Genomic DNA, 20,229 nt, shown 5'->3' on the forward strand with positions numbered 1-20,229 from the left:
AACATCATATCAGAGAAAATAACTCTCAGGTTAGTGCTTCTCATATCTTAAGTGCTTTACATGTGTTTCAGACATAAAAACCATTGAAATAGAAAAAATAAATTTCTTTTATCCAAAAACAGGTAGCCTACCTCTCGTATTCCCTAGATATAGTTAGCAGTAAGTGTAATCCAAATGGGCATACCATTTGTACCACAAATGGGTATTTGCACTACTTTGAATGCATCAATAAAATAACATTTTTACTAAAATAACCTTAGTTTCAAATTATTAAGTAGTTTATATATTAGACTTGTAGAAATGTTGTCTGTCATTTACGCATTTATATTAATTGATATTGTTAATTACATTTTTTATCGATGAAATAAAACATATCATAAATTATTAACTGTGTTGTAATCATTCCTAAATTTAAATACATTAAGTGATCATAAATTTACACATCACATGATGTGTTGATTATTTATTGTTTTTTTTTTTTTTTTTTAATTTAACAAGCTATTTTAAAAATAACTTTTTGTATATTGCACTTATATAAATTATGATTTTAAAATTTCAATGTAATTTTTTCATTTTTTTTTTTTGATTCTGAACCCAAAACCTGGATTCACATGTCCTTTTTTTGTCTGTAGATATTGTTGTATGCATAACCTGAATTAATATATAATTTTTAAAATTAATTGAATACTAAATAGCTTGTTTAAAGAATTTTGAATTTTTTCTTTCAGATGACTTTTCAGATCTAGTTGGCAACACTTTCTTAAGTGGAGTTACCAAATCATTCTGTTTTTAACAGCAAAAATCTTAAAAAGGTTAGAGACTCATTAAACAGGAAACTGAATGTTACAAATTTGATGCGTTGTGTTTTTTCAGTCTAATATTTTATTATTATTATATTTTTTAATTTACGTGTGTTTAAAAATTGGATTGATAAATAATAAAAGTAAGAAGCCAAGGCTGGATGTTTTTGAGGCATTAATGCTTAAACTATAAACTTAACACTTTGATAAAATTGTAATAAAACATATTAAGCTTATTTGAAAACTAAGGTTTAGAATGAGGAATATTAATCTATGGATAATTAATTTAGATACTATTATTCACAAAATGCAGTTTCAATTCACAGTTAAAATATTCATCTGTTGCCTAGTTCAGAATACTATGATCTTCTTTTTTCAAGACTTACTCATTTTATCTACTCTTCAAATAACTTTAAACTCTTTTTTTTCAGATGACTTCATAAATTTATAATATATTCAGCTACTTCACAGATTAACAGTTTTTTTTTTACCTTTTAACATAATCTATAAAGTGGGAATCTTTGTTAGATTTAGATCTAAAATGAAGAATTCTTTTATTTTTTCAAAATATTAATACCTGTGGTTGCCCAGGTCTTATTATTTTTAACATATTTCTTTTTAATATTTTGTGGAACAATATGTTGAATGAAATATATGTACGTATAGAAAAAGTTACCTAAAGGTTTATTAAACATCACTTCTACACAGGGTACAAGATTCACCGCTAGATTTTATAAACAATCTGAAAATTTTCAAACTGATCCTTAGTATAAATTTTTTATGAACAAAAGTTTTGGATGCTGCCATATTAGATTTTGGTAGAGTAATAATTAAAAGATTGTGTTCTTATAGTTCTCAATCGATAAGTATAAACTTAATCTATTAAGAAATTTGTCTGGATATTATCTATACATTTCTTGCTACTGATTCCAGTCCAACTAGAGCTTATAAAGTCCATTTCAAAACTATGATGCTAATAAGGACATTTAGGAAATGTAACATTTAAATCCTAATGTGATATCAGAAGCTATGTAAATGAATTTAATAAGGTATTATAACTTTTTTAAGTTCACGTAAAGTGGATTGCTTTGAAAAAGAGAATTGTATGCATTTAGTTACACCCCTTTATTCTTTGCATTATATTTTTCAAGTAGAATGTTTCATTTTTTTAATAAAAATGGTCAGTTTGTAAATTTGAGTACTTGGCAGGGTAAACAATAAAATAAAGTCTGGAAAAATCTACTTAAATAATCTCTTCTTAAATCTACTGTAACAAGAATTTTAACTTTTGAAGTTTTAATAATTTTGCTAAATAAAGATTGACCCCAAAAAATAATCCTCTCCATTGAAAGAAAATATCTGAAACAACCATAGATATCTTGAAATCAACTGTATAGATAAGACATACAGTCTGATGAATAAATTATATCTGATTTCTTCAATTACTGACAGTTTGAATTTCAATATCAAAAATTTACACGTTAAAAGAAAAATGAAGAATCCTCTTCAGACCCAAAATTACGTTAAAAATTGATATTTGCCCTTCTTTAAATTTGGTCAGTTTGAATTTGAAGTTAGTTAATTTTTGAGAAATAATTATGATGTAGTTCACTATCGCAAACTACTTGGACAGTTACTCAAGGCAGGAGATTGGTTCTTAGTGGTTATCTAAATTTGAAGCCTGCATAACTGCATGCAGTTGTCACTTGTAATGGTAATAATCAACAGAGAATTATACAGAGCATTTGGAAAGTCGCTGTGCAGTATGCTTTAGAATTAAGTGGTGAATTTTGTTTTTTTGTCGTTAGGTTGGTTGCGCTGTGGGTTCGTCCTGGTTTTTTAGTGCTGTCCGGGATTGCAAAATTGTGTGGGGTTTGAGAAATATTATGACTGGTGAGGATTTTTTTAAATTTTAGACCTATATAGTCAACAATGTGTTTTTAAACATTCTCTTACAGCTGTGCATCTCTCAGCTGACCTTGGAGCAAGGACTGATGTCAGTTTCGACAGAGGCATTGCTACTGGTCTCGCCACAACTTTTTACTTACTCATTTGGCAACACAACAGGGGCAGTGTGTTTATGTTGTTTTCGTCTGTGAAGTAAGTAACTTGTCTACATGTTTTTTATCATTTTATTTCTATTCGTTTTTTCTCTCATCGTTTAGCAACGGGCAAAAGAAAATGTGTGTTTATTATTAACCTGCAAGAGAATATAAATTTTTGAAATTGTGTAATGACAATCACAATGAACGTCGTTTATTGCACATTAAGTACTGTAGAATTTTCTGTTGCACATAAAGGAAAGGGTGATATTGAAGACGACATGAAAACAGCTAAACATAGGAATGCTACTAATGCTACTGCTTACATAAGATAAGATAAGATGTTTGCTGCTAGCAAACATAAGAGATTTTTTTAAAGCCAAAGGGTGTAATAACAATAACAGTGATCTGGTATGCTGCTAAAAAAGCTGCTACCTTTCCATACCAAATTGCTAGACACGAACTCAGTTTGAAAACATAGACTGCACATCTAAACCGGTTGAAAAGTTATATGATCCAAAATTTTCATCTGCTAGAACCAAAACCGCGGCAATTATTGTTAACGTTATTTCACCATTTATATTTGATAATGTGTTGCGTTCTTTGGAAAACATTAATTATGTAACAGCTACAATGGATAGTTCAAACAGAAGTGAAGCAAAACTTGTTCCAAATGTTGTAAGATATTTCAGTCCGGAGAAGGGAATTCAAGTTAAACTTTTATATGTCGATGAAGTGTCAGGTGAAATTGCTCAAATTTTGACTCTGTATCTTTTGCAGTTTGTGAAAAAATTCAAACTTGAAGAAAATTGTTTTGTTATACTGCTGATAACACTAATAGTAATTTTGGTGGTGTGAAGAGAAAGGGGAATGAAAATGTGTTCATAAAAGTTCAAAGTGATTTGGATAGACCTATTTTAGGAATTGGTTGTTCAGCCCACATCGTACACAATTCAGTATAAATAGCATGTGATTCTCTACATATTCTCTAAATATTTTCACATATATACAGTAAGAGTAACAAAACTCTGTGAATTTATGGAAACAGATTACAAAAAGTATTATCTCATAGCAGCACAAGTTTTCTTAGTTTGTTATCTGCAATATTAAGAATTCTTTTCATTTTTGATGGCCTAAAATCATACTTCTTATCGTGTGACTAATACCAAAATTATTATTTGATTTTTTGAAAATCTAGAAAGTGAACTGTTTCTGAAATTTTTAATACAGTATTCTACATTATTTAAAAATGTAGTTCTGAAATCGGAAGCTAATTCTATCACAGCAACAGAAGCATTTCAGGTATATTCTGAATTAATTTCTCAACTTCAGGAAAGAAACACCCACAAATTTATACAATCTTCTGCCAAAGAATTGCTACGCATTCTAAAAGAAAATAATGATGTTCAGGAACAAAAATTCTTCTCAAGTGTAGATAATTTTTTTTATAATTCCAGTATCCAATACTTAAGAGTTGTGGAGAATCAGTTTTGATAAAGTTAGTAAGTTTCTGTGGATAAATTACAAACTGAAATTTCCTGGTCTGATTTAGAAGAGAGTCCACAAGTTGTTAATGAAACATATAAAAGATCCCATAAATATTGTTGACCAAAGGGTAGGTTGTGGTTCAAGTCTGCAGATACTATTGAAGAGAAGTGGAAAGCAATTCTTAAGGTGTTCAAAAAGACTGATATTTCATGTTGCAATATTTCTAAAATTATTGAGTTTGTGATGTTTTTGCCTCAGACAACTGCCCCAGTTGAGTTTTTTTTCAATTACAGGGAACATTTGGTCTGCAGAAAGAGGTAGACTTTCAGTATCTACTGTTAAACATCTGTTAAATGTTAAAATTAATTCAGGACTTTCTTGTTAATTTTATGATGTAATTAAAACAAACAAACAATTTCTGAAAAAAGTCATGTCTAGTGAAAAATACAACTGAATTAAGACTTTTAAGCAATTTCAGAAATGTATCCTGGGTTAAACCCAAAAAAATATGTAAATCTATTTGTTATTTGTTAGGGTGTCATAATTTATTATTTATTTCTTGATTATTTTGTAAATGGGAAATTTGTTAATAAGAAACAGTAAGTGAAAGAAATACATGCACCTTACTGCACGATCTAAAACTATTAAGACTGAGGAAATAACAATGGTACCGAGTAATATAATAATAGTACCAATATCCTAAACTATTTACATAAAATTATGTATATAACACTATATACCAAAAAAATAATTATATAAAAGCTTCCCCGGTAAAAACTTTTAAAAATTGATTTTAATTAATCAGACTCAGTAAATATAAAAACTATAAAATAAAAAAGGTACTTGATTATACAGGATGATTCAGGAGGTTAAGGCAATACTTTGACAACTCATTCTAGAGGCTAAAAATAAGAAAAAAGTTCATATAAACATAGGTCCAAAAATGCTTCGTTAGTGAGTTATACAGGGTGAAAGATTTTGCCAGAGTTTCAGTTCCTCCGGGTAAATTAAGGCTTTCTGAGATTATGGGAAGGCAAATTCAATTGTTTATGGTTTTTGGGCTGGAAAATTGAAAAAAATAACTCCTAGAACTGTATCCCCCTTAGTTGATAAGGGAGATATCCCATGTAAAATGCCAAATATAGGGTCAATATACAACATTTTTACGTCATTATCTCTTACACTATAATTATCAAAGTCTACACGAAGCACATAACAGATTTTTCAGTCATTTTTTATATTGACAATTCAAGTTTCAAGTGGACCTAGATTTGCAATAACAACAATTACTGTCATTCTATACTTTTGAAAAAAATAGCCTTTAAAACTTACTTTTATGGTACTTAAATGTTAAATTTCCCAATGGCCTTTACTTTAGAGTTATTCCTTGTAGTATATCCTTCACAGCTATTGAAGATCGATTCCGTTTGGGTGATCACTGATGATTTTAAATGAGTGTGTTTACACGAACCCTTTGTCATGTTTAATTGTGGACATATAAAAATGATCCCTTCTGTAACAAGGGTAACAAGCCACCAGGTACATCCCCATATTTGGGCTACCAACCCCGGATGTCTAACCCAGTATGTCAGTGCCAGTGGAACCAGCATGTCAAAGCATTGCAGAGGGCAGTGAGAAATGGATGGATCTCTGTTACACCTACTACAGCTTCAACCCTGGACGCTATATCACCAGCACAAACCAGTTTCCAAAATCATTCTCATTATACATAATCTACAGATAAGCCAAAAAATCTGACCTGTGTATCGATCTGAAGTTGAAAGTAAGATCAGGATTATTAAAAAAGAACGATCAAATTTTTGAGGAAAAGATTTGGAGTCCCGCTAGCCAGCTATATGTTTTGTACTTATAACAACTGTTATTGCCCTGGATGACATATTCCAGATATGGAGATGATCTACCTCTTCAGTGTAAAATAACTACTGGTAATTTAAAGAGAATGAAAAAATGATTAGTCATTTTCTTTAAATTACCCTTTAAAGAGAATGATAAATCAGATGAATTGATTATCAGAGCTTTTACGTAGAACAAGTCAGATCACCTTAAGAATATTGGTTTCTAATGTATTTATTTTATCCTGATATTACGATTTTATTAAATTTTATCTATAATTTAATAATTCCAAAAAAAAAAAATAAAGATCGTTCAAGATGCTCAATTTTTATAATCTTAAGTTTAAATAAAATCCATAATACCATTAAGTTTTATTACATAAAAAAAATAATAAAATAAAACAATGCAATATAACCTACTTTTGTTTCTAGTATTAGCTAAATGAATGAATCTTTCACTACTTTTCAAAATTCTTTAATTCTCTGAAACAGTTAATTTCATAATATGTATTTGAAAAAAAGTTGTGTTTAGACTGTAAATCATATATTATTCATAACTATCAAAGGAAAAATGCAAGAGATATAAATGGTGGATAGAGAGAGAGAGAGAGAGCGAGAGAATGATAAAGTAAAATATCTTGATTTCAAGATATTTCAAGTACAATTGGTTAATTTTTTTTTTTAATTTTATTTCTGTGACATTTAATTATATAAACATAACAAATTCAGTTTGCCATGTGATAATTTTTATCTGAAATTTAAAGACAAGAAAAAACTTTATTTGGTAAAATTGACAAAAGTAGGGATAAAGAGATACAACTCCACTAGGATCAGTATTAATTTATCATATAAAGCACAAAATAAATCTATAAAAACCATTTGTCCAAGTGTGCATCCATAAAGTTCTCTTGCATGGACTTGATACAACTCGATCATTGATGTGAACTGTTACTACATTAACTCACAAATTCAATAGTATGTAGTTATCTAACTAAATAGAAATAGCTAAAATCATTATTATTTTTATAGATCACCACAGGTGATTGATAAAAATATAATATCAAACTTGGTTTTAATTATTAAATTATTCATACTTAACACCTTTTACGTCTGAGATGCTAATTTATAAGACATGCCACTTGCACTGGAACCATCAGGTTGTGAAGTATGAATGCGGTTATATCTCAATATTTAATTAACTTTCATATTTAATTAATAGTTATTTTTGTATTTTTATAAAGATATCGAAGCTTTATTACATGCAGTCAAATCAAGCCTTGGTTCAGGAGTACTAGCAATGCCAGTTGCATTTAAAAATGCTGGCCTTCTGCAAGGGTTTTTGGGAACTATATTTGTCGATTTACTTTGCACACACTAATGTTTAACTTAATCATTAATTATTAATTGATTAACTTATATATTAATTGATTTAATTATAAACACAGTGAAACTTCGTACAAGAATAGCCATCACAGAGAAAAAATATTCCATTAAGTGAATCATTTCAATCTCTGGTGTAGGGCGATGCAGAACTCATTGATGTTAAATTACTAAGAGTTATACATTAGCAGTCGTTAATATAAATGTGTTCACATAATTATAATAATGAATTTATTTTTAACGTACTCTTATTTGCGATTAAAAAAATATTTTAGCTCAGTAAGGTTCAATATTTTTTTTCTCTTTAAGATAGAAAAATAGTAAAAATAAATAAACAATGTTAATAAATATTTTTAACCGCTTCAGAATTGTCAGTTTTAATTATTTTGAGAAAAGGTGAAACCTCGGAAACACCACAGACAGATTAATTTAATTAATAACTTGATACTATACTTGCTTTTGTAAATAATTAAAATTTTGTTATACTATTTCTGGTTTTATCTCAAATAATCACAATTAACAATCACTTTTTTAAACAAACTGTCTATTGATGTTTTCTTTAAAAAATAAAGTAACGTAACTGATACTTAAACTAATAATAACTTGAAAATTCTGTATCTGAATAGGATTCAAGAAATTTCACAAGGATTTATTGTTTCTTGAGTTGATGGTACCGTGATTATGTCAACTCTTCTTTCTTAGTTTGTGTCAGAAGTTCTGAAACTTCTTCTCTAAGTGCCAATTGATTGATTTTCAATCGTATGAAAATATTAGTCATTTCATATCCACTCTGAAATAATACCGGGAATGACAAATTCACTTCTGTAGATTCTTATTTGGGAAAGCATTAAAAATAACTACATGATAATTTTATATTTAAGCTTAGGCTTTTAATTTGTTAAAAATTAAACTTTTGATTTTAAAAAAAATTCTCAAACATTTTGTGAATTTCTGTTCAGAAAAGAACTTCCATATATTATCTAAAATATTGTTTACCTGAAATCAGATCCATTCTTCATTCTAGTTAACAAAGATGGCAAAATAAATAGTTAACTCCCAACTTCATATCCTAACAATACAAGAATAAAATGTGATAATCTAAATTTTCTCATGTTTAACAATGAGAAAATTAGTATTAGTAAATAATTAGTATTAGTTAATACTAATAACATATACAAACAAAATAATACCTGTGTATCACCTTCTGAATATTTCCATAAAATATTATCAGTATCACTACCACAGTTATATAAATTAACATTAGATGCAGATTTTGTAATTAAAAGTGTTTCATTTTGGTGGTTTATGGCTTTTATTTTTCTCACTCCATTAATTCTATTTTGTTCAAACAGTAACTCAAATAAGCCATTTTCTTTTTTCCATTTATACATTAATAATGTGCAGGTTTTACTAATACTAATAACCAAACAATCTTCTTCTTGAACCTGTAATAAATAATATTAAAGAAAAAAAAACAAAAGATTATCATAATTAATTTATAATCTATTTCTTAACGAAGACTAATAATATAAGAGATTATTTCATAAAAAAAATTCAGAAGGTTTCTAGAAAGTGAAGAGATAAATGAGCAGTTTAACTCCATAATATGTATAAATTAAGTTTAACTTTTGTATAAGGAACATGGAGAGTAGTTTTTATATTCTTTTTATACAATGTAATGTTAAAAATAAATTTAAAAATGTTAAATAAGTTTAATTTTTAAAATAAGTTAAAAATAAATTTGACAATTTTTTCGCCACAATGAAATTATTGTAAAAGTTAGATATGTTTTGTTGTTTAACATAAACAAATTAGCTGAAGAATATGAAAAAGGTAATAAAGGCTGGAAATACTATAAAACTTCCAGGCTGATAATACATCCATGCATACATTTCGCTCTTGTTCTGTCAGTTTCTGGTGAACATGGAATAATTTATCATCCCTCAGTCATGACTGAAGTAATTCCGTTATTGCATAATAAAAATGTATAAATTTTTTTTCTTATTTATGCAATAACAGAATTATTTCAATCATGACTGAGGATGCGGTATCCCTTGAAAGTACTACAATGAAAAATTAAGGCAAGATATGTCTTATCTCAATATTCTGCACTAGGTGATCTATTTAATAGAATTTAAATAAAATTTAACAGTACAGTGAAATAATATGAATCTTTAAAAGATTAATTTCAGTAAAATAACTTAAAATAAATGTGTGTGAGACTATTCTAGCTTACTTTTAAAAACCAATTTAATAAAAACATAAAGATTAATATGTATAGTTAACTGTTCTCAAATTAGACAATGATAGTGATGCCTAGGTGCTAAAGAAACGCAATCATAAACTTATAAAACAAGTGAAAATGTAATTATTAAACCCATTAAGGATTATTCTAGGACGAACAGAATAAATTATAAGCAACTTGATGGCTCTTTAAATTTAAGACATTAACAATAAAAGTGAATGGCAATGGAAAAGGTAATATAACCATTTAATGAGGATGCCTTATATGGCATACCTAAAAAAAAAGTTTGACTGCAAACTTTTGAAAAAAAAATCTGACTGCAAGTAAAAAGGCTGGACAACTCATGAAAAGTTGGATGTAAAACTGCATATGATATGAGGAATTACTAAAACAGGCACTTTGCCTGAAATGTGGAATGTAGAAGATATATGTAGGCATGCTTTATTGTCTAAATGGTTTCTAAGGTGGAAGAATATTTATTTAAAATGTTTGAGGTTTTACCAATCAAACCTAAATAAGAAATGTATATTAATTATTGATTCGATACCATCCATGTAAGAGGTATTAATTTCCACACAGGTAAGGTATGACACAGTTGTGTCATACAGTAGCAACTATATTTACTGCTTCAATTCTGAAGAAAAGCGATTAGTTTTGAGAGACTCTCAGATAATATGCCTTACCAAGGATATTGTATTAGTATACTTTGAATAATGATTCTGATATTTTAAAGCCATTAAACAGCACAATATAACATATACATAGTTGCAAAGAAATTAATGAAGAGATAACTATCTGAAACTGCACCGAAACTTATCACAAAATATAGCTATAGCCTTTTTTTTGACTACAGAATTATTATGACTTTATAATATCTACGTAATATAATCATCACTTCTTCCCTATTTGCTTCCTTTTAGGAATTACCGATGTCTTCAATAAATATCTTACCAAATATCACAAAGCTATAAAAGCAGTATAATGAGAAGCTGTTATTCATTTCATTACTAATTTATAAAAGTGTATGCTAGTTTCTATGTTTTTAATTATGTTTTGTAAACATTAACAGTAAATAATTCTTGCATAAAATGAATTTTGATTTTGAGATGTATTTTATTTTTAAGATCATATCTTACTAAAATTTGATGTTAAGTAAATCACAGATTTGCAGATGTTAAAATATTATTAACATATATGATATAAATTTACATATCTGTTAAAATCATATATCTCTTATTAATTTTGTATTAGCAATTTTGTTTTTTTGTTTTTTTATTAAAAATTTTGTTAATTTTGTATTATTGTTATTTTTGTATTAGGTATATGGTAAAATCTGAATTCTATTTTGCTATTTATAAGTGACTTATTTTGTATATTATAAATTATTTTAAGAGTAAATAAATTGTATTAAGAATTTTTAGTGTGCTATCTCTCAATATCCTTGTCGAACTACAAACACATGACAATATACTTGCATTAACCTGAAACAATTATTTCATCTACATGATTCATCATTATTATTATTAGTATTATAAAACAGCATAAACATTCATAGAATTTAAAATTACATTAAAACACGGAGGATTTAAATCATCAAAATTCTGGTACTGGCATGTATACTATATATTTACAGTAATGTTTAATAACATGTAGTTAATAATAATAAAAAAAAGGCGTTACGTTTCTCTTTATGAGACTTATGAAAAACTGAAAGTATATCCTTTTTAATGTTAACTATACTTAAGTTACAAAAAAATTACAATCTTTCATGAAAGAAATTGTCAAATCATTTTTGTTCAATTCCTGATCCCAGGTAGGAAGGTTGTAATTGAGAAAATTTAAAGGAACAAATAAAAATTGATACGATACAGCAGAATTTCAATTTTTAAACAACGGTGCAACTTGCAACTATATAAAACTTGAAAATGAAACTTGTGCTAATGAGAATTCCTGTGAAGATGACAAAATGCAACTATTATCAACACTGGCCTTAAGCTGAAGTTTACGTTGTGCTCAACCTTCATTAGCATTAACCTTAATTAAGAAATGTATTCATTACTTTATCACAATTAATTTTAATGTTTTACTTTTACATTACTGTAATAGTTTAAGCAAAACATACGAAAAAATTCAACATTTTGTACTTAGGTTGCAAACAATTTTGAATTTTAATTCTCTACTGCAATTAATATTAAGTTAAATAAGAATTAAAATATTACTCGAAAAGAAAACACAAAATACATAATAAGCAACTTTCTTTCAAATAAATTTAAATTTAAAGAAAAGAATTTCTAAAAACATGTTGGTAAAACTTTGAACCCAGTGGTATTTTAGAAATCAAGTTTTTTCACTCGATCTAATAGCATTTAAATGTTTTATTTATTCATTAATTTATTATTATGGACTTTCTTTAGCTATAATACCTCACAACAGACTGTAAGTCTAATTATAAGTCCAGTAGTTGGTTATCCAGCATCAAGCATTGACAAGAAATGAAACCAAACAACCAAAGAGTCCTCGTAAAACAACCTTTCAAATTCACTAAAAAAAAACTATATTGTTTTTTTTATAACACAAGAGTATCACAATCAGTTATTTATTGGATCTATCAAGTAATACCTCAAATAACCACAGATTAATGAATGTATTGTAAAAATTATGTTCCAGTATAGTTCCATTAATAGTGGTATTTAATAAATACCATTAAATAAAGTAAAAAGTGAGAAAATACTTACTTTTATTACATGAATGCTTTCAACATCGCTATTAAAAAGTAACTCCTGTGAAATAGCAAAATTCTGCAATTCATATAGTTGTGTTCTTGCAATTTCTGTCCTATTATGAATTTCTTTACACTCATTAATATAATTCATCTAAATCACATAATAATAATAATGAATTTAAAATAGCATAAATATAAATAATTATATGAATGACACAAAAAAAGTTTTAAAAAGAATAGTATAAAAGACAATCAACATGAAGATTAATTTAAATATTAAGAAACATTATACAATACACTAGAGTAAGTTAGAAAATACCAAGCATATTATGTGATAAATATTATCACAAAAAGTCACATAGAACTAAAAAATGTCAAAAACACAAAAAATATAATAGTGGAGGTCAAGGATCTCCATTGAAATGAACCTTCATCTCCCAAAAGTGAGATTACTTTTTAAGTACATGTAAATAGAATTATTTGTCTGATATAATATGACACTTGGAAGTGTTTAATAGTGCTAATGCACTATCCAGAATCGCTTAAATAGTTGATTAAAAAAGTTCTATTAAAATAGTTGTTTAAAACTAGACCCCATTTGGATCTCCAGGTGGGAACTCCTAAGGAAGGAGTCATCAGAAAATTGAAAAATAACATTCTAAGAGTCAAAGCATGGAATGTTAGAAGTCTAAAAAAAGGTTGGTGGATTAGAAAATTTAAAGAAGGAAATGGATAGGATAAATGTAGATGTAGTAGGAATTAGTAAGGTTAGGTGGGAAGAGGAAAATGACTTTTGGTCAGGTGATTTTAGAATAATTAACTCAGCTTCAAATAATGGGCAGGCAGGAGTAGATTTCATAATGAACAAGAAGGTAGGGAAAAGAGTAGAATATTTCAAAATGCAAAACGATAGAATCATTGTAATAAGGATAAAATCAAAGCCTAAACCGACAACGATTGTTAACGTCTATGTGCCTACAAACGCCCATGATGATGATGAGGTAGAGTGTGTATACGAAAAAACTGACGAAAATTTAATAATAGGAGATGAAAATTTAATAATAGTTGGAGATTGGAATGCAAGCATTGGAAAAGGCAAGGAAGGAAATATAGTGGGTGAATACGGGCTGGGCAAAAGGAATGAAAGAGGAGACCGACTTATAAAGTTTTGCACAAAGTATAATTTAGTAATTGCCAACAACCAGTTTAAAAATCATAATAAATAAATATACACATGGAAAAGGATAGGAGATACTGCAAGGTATCAGATAGATTATATCATGGTTAAGCAAAGATTTAGAAATCAACTCGTCGACTGCAAAACTTACCCTGGAGCAAACATTGATAAGTGATCATAATTTAGTAATAATGAAATGTATATTGGGGTTTAAAAACCTGAAGAAAAGGTGTCAGATGAATCGGTGGAATTAAGAGAAGCTTGAGGAAGAGGAGGTAAAGAAGATTTTTGAGGAGGACATCGCAAGAGGTCTGAATAAAAAAAAATAACGTAGAAAATGTAGAAGAAGAATGGGAGAATGTTAAAAAGGAAATTCTTAAATCAGCAGAAGCAAACTTAGATGGAACAAAGAGAACTGGTAGAAAACCTTGGAGTTCAGACAATATATTGCAGCTGATGGATGAATGTAGAAAATATAAGAATGCTAGTGATGAATAAAGTAAAAGGAACTATCAAAAATTAAGAAATACTATAGACAGGAAGTGCAAACTAATGAAAGAAGAGTGGATTAAAGAAAAGTGTTCAGAAGTGAAAAGAGAAATGAACATTTCCTGTATGCTCCATCTATTTTAGATGGAGCATTATATGGAAGTGAAACTTGGACAATCGGAGTATCTGAGAAAAAAAGGATTAGAAGCTTTTGAAATGTGGTGCTATAGGAGAATGTTGCCGCAAATAGATGAAGAAAGAAGCACTTGGAAAAAATAAAGTTAAAAGAAGAGACAGACTTATAGGCCACATACTAAGGCATCCTGGAATAGTCGCTTTAATATTGGAAGGAGAGATAGAAGGAAACAATAGTGCAGCCAGGCAACGTTTCGAATATATAAAAAAAAAAATTGTTAGGGATGTAGGATGTAGGGGCTATACTGAAATGAAATGACTAGCACTAGATAAGGAATATTGGAGAGCTGCATCAAACCAGTCAATTGACTGAAGACAAAAAAAAATTTCTCAATTTTATCACTCTAACACAAGCTTAATCGGTTAGAATCCTTTTTCATTCACTATAAGTGTCCCAGTGTACAAATTGCATTTCCAGGTTGCTCATAGGTTAAAGAGTAGTAGTAGTATAAAAACAATTAAAAGCACTCACCGTAATCGTAGTTTGTAATTTCATTTGTTCAGCCTTCCACCTCTCAAATTCATTATCCAATTGAAATACATTTAATTTATTAAAATCTCCTTCTCCATTTATTGATGAAAATGAAATATTCCCATCAACAATCCAACTACCTGATATGATTTGATTGTTATCGATAAGAACAGCTCTGTTTTCCCAGTCTTTTAAATCAATTCCAGATAAAATATTTGAATCTATTTCCAAATCACTGTTTGAATAAACACAGTCGAACTCTAATGGACCTGTATTATTAAAATTATAAATAATTATATCTTTCATTATGCTCACTTTTACATTAAAAAACTGATAGTTATTAATTATTTTTTCAGATTATGGGATCACTTTACACACACATAAAAGTAACCTATATGCTACTTGACTGCATGCTGAAAGGGTTTCTAACCAGCAAAAGATGATTCTAAGGATAGCAGCAAAATAACTCTACTGAAGAAGTTGTCTGGTTATTAGCTCCAAATTTTTTCCGAGTGAAAAATTTTCATGTATATTGAAAGCGAATTCTAAATTTATATCTTACCAGTATTTTTCAGTCAACTCGGTCAAGAATTTAAGAGAATCTGAAAAAACTTAGTATATTATAATTATTAATAGGCACATATTAAAATAGTACAGTTCAATCCAGTTCTATTACAATTTAAGAAATTTACCTGAAAATGTGTTGTTTCCACCTTATATAGCTACATCCTGTATCAGAATGTCATTAACAGTATCATTTGTAATAAGGTCTCCTTTGATAGAAACATTTCTATTAACAAAAAAATTGCCATCAATAACTTGATCACCTTCAGTCTGTAAATAGAAAATAAAATTAATACTTACAATTCAGAAAGTTCACAGACATACAAGCACAAATAAAAAAAAATATGCAGTGTACTATTTGGATGGGAAGTCCCTTTACACTGTAATAAATTCAGCTTAATCAGGCTCTATTGCTGCCCATTCTCACCGCTCATACTGCACACTGCTGCTGGAAAAGACAGGGAGGATAAGCTGTAGTGGGGATCGTCCAGTGTGTTCATTCATGGTGGGATGACCATAGTCATAGAAGTGTGAAATGATGGCTGTTAAGAGTGTGTTCACTATCAAAAAGCATTTGTTAGCTTGTGTGTAGGTTTACAAACATCCACACACTGGTAAAACAATGCAGAACATTGTGAATGACTTTTTGTGCGTTTTGGGAAATCGTCACCATCATGGCAAACATTACTGACGTGGGAGAAGAAAGTTTTTGAAATGGGAAGTGTTCTTGATGCGAAACTCTGGACAAGGCTGAACACTCGAGCTGAGATGTGTGCTGCTATTTGGAGGGATCAATTTAATGATCACCAATGAAATCAATGCACATTTGTTCTGCAGAGTTAAGTATTCCAAGCTAGCCCACATTTAACTTTCAAGTCGTTTGACTTGAAAGTTAAATGTTTTTGTCCAGCCACAGTTAATGAGTTGAGTGAAAATGACCTTGATTGATGATTTTATGCATGTCAAATTACTCAAACGCTTTCTGAGAGCAAGTGACAATAAGAATGTCATGTTCTCAGATGAGTGTGCAATTTATCGAAGCTCTCATAACTGAAATATTTTTCTGAGCAAAAGACAATCCTCACCATGAAGAAATGGAGTGAAGAAATCGAACACCATCTGCCTCATGTTATGACCTGAACTGGGATGAGAGCTGAACATCTCCTTGCTCCTTATTTTTTTGATGGTACAGTTAATCAATCCATAATCGATGAGTGGTTGTTTCCACAATTAACGGCAAAAGGGATCACTGACATCACTACATTTGAGCAAGAAGATGCTCCAGCGCATTTTACTTTGAATGTCCGCATACACCTCAATGAAATTTTTCCGAATCTCTTGATCAGGTGTGGATCAGAAGTACCAGCACCATTGCCTTGGCCAGCAGAAAGTCCTGACCTCACCATATCTGACAATTCACTATGGGATTTTCCAAAAACGCAGATATGTCAACAATGAACAGCTCCAAGATGCTGTTCAATCAGCATTTGAAATGATCACTCCTGATACACTGTTGCAGATGATGAACTACTGGACGTGCAGGGCACACAGTTGTGATTTGCTTTGAACAAGGTAGAACTCAATAAAGATTTTTTATATCCATAGAAGGTAAGCTGCACCTATCCTAATAATTTCATAACTAGCATAAAGGAACTTCCCGCCCACCCCTCATATATACAGTAAGAGACAAAGTGTTTATATATATTTTTTTTAATGTAGTAATAAACCTGTCTAAATTTAGTCAATTGTATTATATTATAACATTATTGGAATAATATTTATTAATAATCATTAATATTAATGTAATATTATAATATAATATATAAATTGTAATTATATTACAATATAATTATTATTATTAATATAATATTAACTACATTAATATTACTACGAAATATATATTTTTTGATGACTTTTGTAGGTCATTTATAATTCTGCCTGAATTCTTCAGTGCAGTATATACCTACGTATATTTTTGGATGCTCTGATTGAATTGTTAATTTTATTTCAGCGAGGGTCCTTTAAAACATTTCTTTATTTCCCTTCTACGTTACTCAAAGATTAACTCTTTGTATACGCTTTATAACATAGAAATTTCTTCTTTTTTATTTCTACTAGATTAAATGTGTTTCAGTTCATCTGAAAGTTCTCTCTTAGAGATCATTGATGACTATGCAAAGGACATAATACCAAAGTAATAATTTGCTTTAGTAAATAATTACCAATTCTGAAAAAAAAATCAAATTTTTAGAACTTCAGTTTTGTAATGAAAGACACATCTTTGCATGATACTGTTCTTTAGTTAAAAGGAGCCAAATAAGTTTAATTTCCAGCAAAGTAAAGATAAATAGGTCAATGTATAAAGTCTGTTCAAAAAGTAACAGCACTTTTTCTAAAAAAAAAACTTGAATATTAACAGAATTTTACAAAATAATCTTGTTTCTGTTGTACACACTTTTCCTAGCATCCACTCCATTTCTAGAAGCAACACTGGAATCCACTTTTCAAAATAATTTTCAGGGTGTTCAGTGAATTTTCTTTTATGGAATTAATTTAGAAATAAACAAATGGTCTGCAGGGGGTAGTTGACTACGTTGGCTAACCATGGTAGGAAGGGAGAAAACTGAGTAAATTTTTTGTGTAGAACTACAAATATGCAGCAATGCATGGGCTGATGATTTTCATGATAAAAGAACCACATAACCTATGATCAAGGACATATTTTCATGGAGACGTCTGTTGACTTCCACAAATGATAAGCATCATTTGTGGTAGTCTCTACCCCTGTAACACCACTCAAAGCAGTATGTAGTGGCTCAGAGAATCCTCCCTATAAACCTCTTGAATCATTTTGTGTATTTTGGTAAAATTTTTTCAATCCTGACACAAAACTTCACTGTAATTCTTTGTTCATGTCAGTCATCACTAAATCCCCCAGCACCAAACTCCTGTCTCTCTTTTTTTGTTTAGCCTCTGCTACCACCATAAAGTTTACTTCAGAGGATAAGTGAGGATGATAAGTTTGAATGTAAATGAAGTATAGTCTTGTACAGTTTCAGGACGACCATTCCTGAGATGTTGATTAAATGAAATCCAACCACCAAAGAACACCGGATCCATGATCTAGTATTCAAATCCATATAAAAGCAACTGTCTTTTCTAGGATTTGAACCTTAGAACTCTCGACTTCGAAATCAACTGATTTGTGATGACAAGTTTAGCACTAGACCAACCCGGTGGGTTTAGGACCAAACACCTAACTTACTTTCTCCTGTTTAGCCCCCGGGAATCACCATTCAGGTGTTACTTCAGAGGATGAATGAGGGTGTTATGTATGAGTGTAAATGAAGTGTAGTATTGTACAGTCTCAGTTCGACTATTCCTAAGATGTATGGTTAATTGAAACCCAACCACCAAAGAACACCAGTATCCGCGATCTAGTAAGTAGGACCAAACACCTACTTTGTATGAACTGTACACATAAACATCAGTGACACATGCAAATGAGGGGGATTGTTCATTAGTTCCTATGCAATGCAACAGTGATACCGACTGTACATTTCAAAATATTTTTATAAACACCTGACAGAGAAAACGTTAGGATATTTTTTAACAGACCTTCTACTTCTTTTTACATTTTTGCACAATTAAGAAACACTGTCAACAAAAAAAAAATCATATATATTAAATGATATTTACTGAATGTCTGTTTGTTTATCTTTTAATAATCTTAACAGACAGCCATTTTTTACAGACATTTATTTGAAAAATTTATGATTTATAAAATTTCTGTTGCAATTGAATTTTCTTTTTAACAGTATAGTTTTTTTTTAAATATATTTTTACAAGTTAAATAATGTTCTCTGTCTTGTTCAGACCTTCCAGATTTGTACATGATATAAAGTATCTCCAAACTGTTTTTCAAAATTGGAAGTTCAATACTGTAATTATTATCTAAACCTTTCTCTTTGTCTGAGTTGAATTGAAGAAACTGATTTGACAACCAATCATAAGTCTAAAAGGGATATTTGATGACATTGGGCAAGATACTGTTAATGGATTTTAAGACTGCTGGAGGTATCTCAACGTACAAATTAAAAGATCTGATGAAGAAGGTATATCAATATTAAACTCCCGTCTATTAAGAACACTTAAAATACTATCAATAAAGCAATTCAAGCATGATGGATTGTAACTGGCATAAAAATATACATACATTCAAAAAACATTAAGGAAGATAATTAATAGGTGGTAAATCATTCCTGATATCTATCTATATTTATACCTCCACATACAATTTTCTCAAAGAAAGATAATCGAATTAATCAATTATAGTAAATGTATTTTCCAGAATATCAAATATATGAAGATTTCTATTTGGAGGGTGATAAACAGATACCGGAATATATAATTCATGAAAATCAACTGCAGCTGCCTCACAATATCTTAAATGAGAAACACTGAATGTCGTTTTTTGAATAGTACATGTAGTTTAGCACTACCCTATGAATGGAATGCCTTTTCTTTCTTTTTCCTGTTTAGCCTCCGGTAACTACCGTTTAGATAATTCTTCAGAGGATGAATGAGGATGATATGTATGAGTGTAAATGAAGTGTAGTCTTGTACATTCTCAGTTCGACCATTCCTGAGATGTGTGGTTAATTGAAACCCAACCACCAAAGAACACCTGTATCCACGATCTAGTATTCAAATCCATGTAAAAATATCTGGCTTTACTAGGACTTGAACGCTGTAACTCTCGACTTCCAAATCAACTGATTTGGGAAGACGCGTTAACCACT

General features: G+C 29.4%; 2 protein-coding genes across 2 annotated transcripts in view; both read right to left on the reverse strand.

The window, feature by feature from the left end:
- Positions 1-687: 687 nt before the first annotated feature.
- Positions 688-15,169, reverse strand: LOC142320071 (uncharacterized). Its single transcript, XM_075357748.1, has 4 exons — positions 14,864-15,169; positions 12,544-12,681; positions 8,754-9,008; positions 688-783 (listed from the first exon to the last, which is right to left on the reverse strand). Exons 1-4 carry the CDS (start codon positions 15,167-15,169, stop codon positions 688-690), a joined length of 795 nt encoding a protein of 264 aa, XP_075213863.1.
- A 408-nt stretch (positions 15,170-15,577) lies between these two features.
- The window catches only part of LOC142320072 (uncharacterized), a 50,360-nt gene continuing 45,708 nt past the window's right edge, over positions 15,578-20,229 (reverse strand). The window contains exon 12 of the mRNA XM_075357749.1: positions 15,578-15,697. Within this exon, the coding sequence (XP_075213864.1) occupies positions 15,578-15,697 (120 nt within the window). The remainder of the gene's footprint in view (positions 15,698-20,229) is intronic.

This window comes from Lycorma delicatula, chromosome 2, assembly GCF_047948215.1.
Source record: "Lycorma delicatula isolate Av1 chromosome 2, ASM4794821v1, whole genome shotgun sequence".
NCBI lineage: Eukaryota > Metazoa > Arthropoda > Insecta > Hemiptera > Fulgoridae > Lycorma > Lycorma delicatula.

Coding starts and splice junctions, on each gene's coding strand:
- LOC142320071 (XM_075357748.1), bottom strand. CDS start 15,169: ATGAAAGATATAATTATTTATAATTTTAATAATACAGGTCCATTAGAG. Junction 9,009..12,543: donor AAAGCATTCATGTAATAAAA/GTAAGTATTTTC, acceptor TATTTATTACAG/GTTCAAGAAGAAGATTGTTT. Junction 784..8,753: donor ATTCAGAAGGTGATACACAG/GTATTATTTTGT, acceptor TGTTAAAAACAG/AATGATTTGGTAACTCCACT.